This window comes from Vicia villosa, linkage group LG7 (assembly GCF_029867415.1).
Source record: "Vicia villosa cultivar HV-30 ecotype Madison, WI linkage group LG7, Vvil1.0, whole genome shotgun sequence".
Classification (NCBI taxonomy): domain Eukaryota; kingdom Viridiplantae; phylum Streptophyta; class Magnoliopsida; order Fabales; family Fabaceae; genus Vicia; species Vicia villosa.
In genome coordinates, this window is record NC_081186.1 from 2,159,177 (window position 1) to 2,164,278 (window position 5,102).

Consider the following 5,102-nt stretch of genomic DNA (forward strand, 5'->3'; position numbering starts at 1 on the left):
ATGGGTCAAGAGCATCGAGGAACCATTGCAAACATTGCTGATTTTGTAAGTTTGAGTAAACACTTAATTTTTTTTCACCTTAAATTTTCTAATTTCAAATACTTATGGGTAATGTTTTTTTTATAGGATATCACGAGATTTAGGACCCGTGCTGGACCGATGAATGCTCCTGACCCTTTGATTGTGGACTACGTTAAACGTGCGGGATTTGGTGAGGTAATGAACTTAACAGAAAGCAAAGTTGATATGAAGTTTATATTAGCATTGTGTGAGCGTTGGAGGCCTGAGACCCATACTTTTCACCTTCCAATGGGTGAATGTACCGTCACTCTAGAGGACGTGTACATGTTATTGGGTCTCAAAACAAATGGAAAGGCAGTGTATGGAAATGTCCAACAACCAAACGCTCTATGCGTCGAATTGTTGGGTGTGGATTTAATAGAGGGTGAGGGGCGACAAAGGGGTAGGGGACAAGGTATAAAGCTTGCTGGCCTTCAACTAGCTTATGATGACCTTAAATTGAATGAGTTTTCTGACGAAGAAAGTATCCTACAGAAAACTAGGATGTATATTATGTTATTGTTTGGTAAGTTTTTATTTCCCGAAGGCACGGGAAATAGTGTTAATTTTATGTACTTGTGTTTACTTGGGGACATTGATGCAATAAAGACATATAGTTGGGGTTCGGCTGTGTTAGCATACCTCTATAGTTCCTTGTGCAAATGTGCAAAAAAGAATAGTTGTACATTTAGTGGATGCGCATTCTTGCTACAAGCATGGGCATGGTGGAGAATGCCGGTATTGGCCCCTGCAAATCCAAACAGTTTCGCCTTCCCTTACGCTTCAAGGTAACTTTTGGATCTTATTTTAATTAGTGCCTTTTATTCTATTATTATTTGTAACTATATTGATTTTTATCTTTTAATGTGTTTAGGTTTAATGCAATCGGGTTGGATTACACCAATACGCCTTTATCCAAAATCATTTTTTACCGCCAACTATTAGATCGACTTGGACCCCAAGATGTAAGACCACTAAAAATTTCCATTTTCAAAATATATTTATAAAATTTACTATCTTCTATATTTTGAAATTAATATTATTTGCTTTGCAGTTTATTTGGAGACCTTACTTGGAATTGGATCACGTACCCGACCTTGACGAGGCGGCTATTTGGACGACAAAATCACCCATCATACGGTTCACCACTGTGGAGATGCACCAAAGTGACCGTGTGAAGCTCCAATTCGGCATGCATCAAGGTATCCCTGACCCACCTGAACCTGACTGTTTGGGACGTTGGCATCTGGCGAAGGTTAGCGAATAGTGGTACGTAGAAAATTACAAGACGTTTGCTATAGATCAGCGTAAAATATGGGCTCGTCGTTCCAAATATGTTCTAGAATTTCCTGTGGCGCCGCAAGAAATGAAGCCAACTGTTGAATATGTCAACTGGTACAGATCGGTCACAAATCCTGAAATGATTGTGTCTGCCCCTTTCTATTTAGCTGACCCGCGAGCACAACCTCCATATTTTGGAGGACAACAACAACCACCACCAAATTACCACCAACAACAACAACAACCACCACCACCAAATTACCAACAACAACAACAACCACCGCCAAATTACCAACAACAGCATTACCCACGGCAACACCAACAACAACAACAAAGTTACCACCAACAACCAATCCAACCACAAACACCTTTTTACCAACAACATTCTCAACAATACCACCAGTTTTTTCCATCCCAAACTCAACCACAAAATCAAGAATTCCATGTAGGGAGCTCTTCCAGATCACATTTCCAAGAATTCCATGCGGGGAGCTCTTCAAGATCACCACCAATAACCCCCGACATGGGCATAGAAGAAGAATACCCGAAATACACCACATTCGACCAACCAACGCCACAGTACACCAACCAACCATTTGACCTCAACACACCACCACAACCATTGTATTTTAACCAAACCGGAACCACCACCAACTTCCAAAACTTCCAGGCCGCACCCACTAGGAGAAATTTCAACCCGCCTAGACAAAGCTTTGACAGCGCCGCGGGCACCCGCCTATCCTATGGAGGGAATTCTTCTAGAGGTCAAGGACGACCCACAGATTTTGAAGACCCAGATTTCATTGAGGGGCCGTCGACGCAAGCACAAGACGAACCAAATAGAGGGGGGCGTCGTCGCAGGAATAGGGGGGCATTACCAACTCGTGACCCTTCTACACGACCTATTAGACAACCTGATTGTGGATCGTACCATGGTCCACGTGGCGCTCAATAGGAATTATGTTTGTATCGTTAATGTATTTTGTAATGTTTTTAATTTTAATGTATTTGTATCGTTAATGTATTTTGTAATGTTTTTAATTTTAATGTATTTGTATCGTTAATGTATCGTTATTGTATTTTAATATATAATTATTTTTAACGAATGTCCAACTTTCAAAATAATGAATCCACCACCAACTTCCAAAAATAATTTTAAAAAGATAGATAAAAAAAACAATATAAAAAAATTATTGAAAAATTGTAGTTAAAAAAAAATACTGTAAAAAATTATATGATAAAAGATTGTTAAAGAAAAAAAATAACAAAAAAAAAAGAAAAAAAAATAGGGGGGGGTGTTGTCGCCAGGGGGGGTGGCGACAACACCAAAACAACAAAGAGGAGGCGCCAGGCCCACTGGCGACAGCTCCTAGGCCCAGAACGTTGTCGCCACCCCCCTGGCGACAACGTGTTAAAAGTAAAAAAAAAACATTTTGGTAATTATTTTGAAAATGTTGTTATTTTTGAAATTTTTTTGAAAAATCTGGATATTTTAAAAAAAAAATTCTTCTTTTGTGGCGTTGGTCGTTCATCGGGAATATTAATCCGACCAAATACAATTTATATGAGTTCAACAAAGATCCTATGTTGTATCTTTCTTAGGTATATTTGGTGTTTAATTTTCCCGGTTTCGGGTTTGGTTCGCCTTTTGTAACTTTGTAAGAACTTTTGGTTCTTGATATATAAAATTGCTTGATTATTAAAAAAAAAAGTACTTTTAATCATCCCAATACTTTTGTATTAAATTTTTACTTAGTAGTCTTTGTTGCGATGATTAAAATGTTATTAAAATATTAGAAGTGTGGTTTGATTTTAAAAGTAATTTTAGTATAATTTATTTATCAAATGAAATTGTGATAAATATAATTCTGTAATATGCGAGATACAATATTAAAATAGTTTTTTTTATTTATATAACATAATTTTATTTTAGAAACTAAGAAGATGAATTAACAATTTATGTTTCTGATTACTTTTTCAGAAGTTTTATTTTAGAAATTTTCTTTTAGTCTTGAAAAATATTTAAAGTTTAGATAATTTTAATTTTAAATAAAATCATAATATACATTTGAATTGTATTTTAAATTCATATTCTAACTAAATATTTAATCATCAAATAAAAATATTTTCTGTAAAAACATTTTTTTATGAAATTCTGAAATATTAAATGTAATAGAAAAAAATCAATAAAATGATCTTTATATAAATTTTTTAAACGCAAAATATTCATTTTAGTCCCTTAACTATAGCCTCTGGTTCACTTTGGTCCCTTATCTTTTTTCGTGTCACTTTGTTCTTTTAATTTTCTAAAAGATACAAACATGTCCCTTTCGTCAGTTGGCCTCAAACGTCCGTCTATTTTATCTACGTTGTAGGTGAGCTGGCAAGTTTTCTTCATATTCTTTATATTTCTTGTGTTCCCCTGCATTATACTTCATCTTCCTTCCTCGTCGTTTTCAGCCGAGGCCAAATTAGGGAAAATTCTTCTCCCTCTTTCTCTTTGTTTGTCCAACATCTTCACCATTATCATTTTCTTTGTTATCACCGTTCTCTTGTTGTTCACCTCGTTTTGGTCACTGATTGATGAAGGCCAACCATTGTTCTTCGCGTGTGAAGCAGAAAAATTCTGAAAATTGTGAGTCATGTGTATACACTAGCTCCCCAGTTGTAACAATTACAAGGTAAGTCCTAATTTTTGTTTGGGTATGTTAACATATGGTAAATATGTTTTGATTTAAATTTAAAATTTGCAGGGATCCTTGGAAAGAGGATGTGGGTTTTTCTGTTGGTTTAATGAGGAAAGGACAGAAGACAGAAATCAAGTCCTGATGAATAAGTTAGAATGCATATCAAGAGAATTTGATGAAACCAAAAAGCTGTATGAAAATTGCGGATTAGAAATGAAGAACTAGGGAATTCGGTGATGGAAATGCAAATTCAATTGAACAAGATGTTGAAGTGGAAAAAATCAGTGAACTTGATGTGTATTGTAATGTTAGGTGTATGTCTTTTAAGGATTTTTTAGGAGTATGTATAAGCTGTTATGTGTAATGTCTATGTGTTTTTGTAACACACTCTATCAGAAAAATGTGTAATATCATGTGTATTTGGTCACAATTATCAGTTGAATGTTATTAATGTTTGACACAGTTTATCAGTTAATTGTTATTCTTAATGTTTTTGGCATATGAGATAGCAATTTTCACATCCATAATGACACAAGATTTTGAATTTACCTAAACACATAGCAAATTACCTAAACATTAACAAAATTTATTGGCTTATCACAGAATGACATTAACACAAAAGCAGATATTGTTGCAAGAAAAAATGACATTAATTGATAATTTTGCAAGACATAGGCATATTTCCATAAGTATTCCAAAGTGCATTGTCATGTTACATAGACATGTTCAAAATACAATACATAAGATCAAAATGTTACATTGACATCCTAAGTCCACAAACTAGATAAGACTAAGTACTACTATAGGGTTCTCTTTGATGTGCTTCTCTTAGTTGGAGTAGACCTTCTAGTGGTAGAACCAACCACACTCTTGGATGCAAAGGATCTTGTCGTTGTTCTTGGTGGAACAAAGGGCCTTCTTACACCAAGTTTATGTTGCTTTCCAGTTCCTTTTGCCTTTCCCTGATGTTGCCTTCCCTTGAGAAGACTGAGTTGCATTCATGTATCCCTGTGTTACACCACCTTGTTTTGTAGTAGCCCGTGTAGCTTTGGCATGTGCAGCATTGGCCTGAGA

The 5,102-nt window shown here is 35.5% G+C and overlaps 1 protein-coding gene across 1 annotated transcript; it reads left to right on the top strand.

Moving 5' to 3' along the window:
- LOC131616911 (serine/threonine-protein phosphatase 7 long form homolog) lies at nt 1–4,170 on the top strand. The gene is made up of 6 exons (XM_058888353.1): nt 1–45; nt 127–848; nt 935–1,025; nt 1,115–1,315; nt 3,931–4,022; nt 4,095–4,170. The coding sequence occupies exons 1-6, from the start codon at nt 1–3 to the stop codon at nt 4,168–4,170; spliced, it is 1,227 nt and encodes a 408-aa protein (XP_058744336.1).
- Nucleotides 4,171–5,102: the final 932 nt, after the last annotated feature.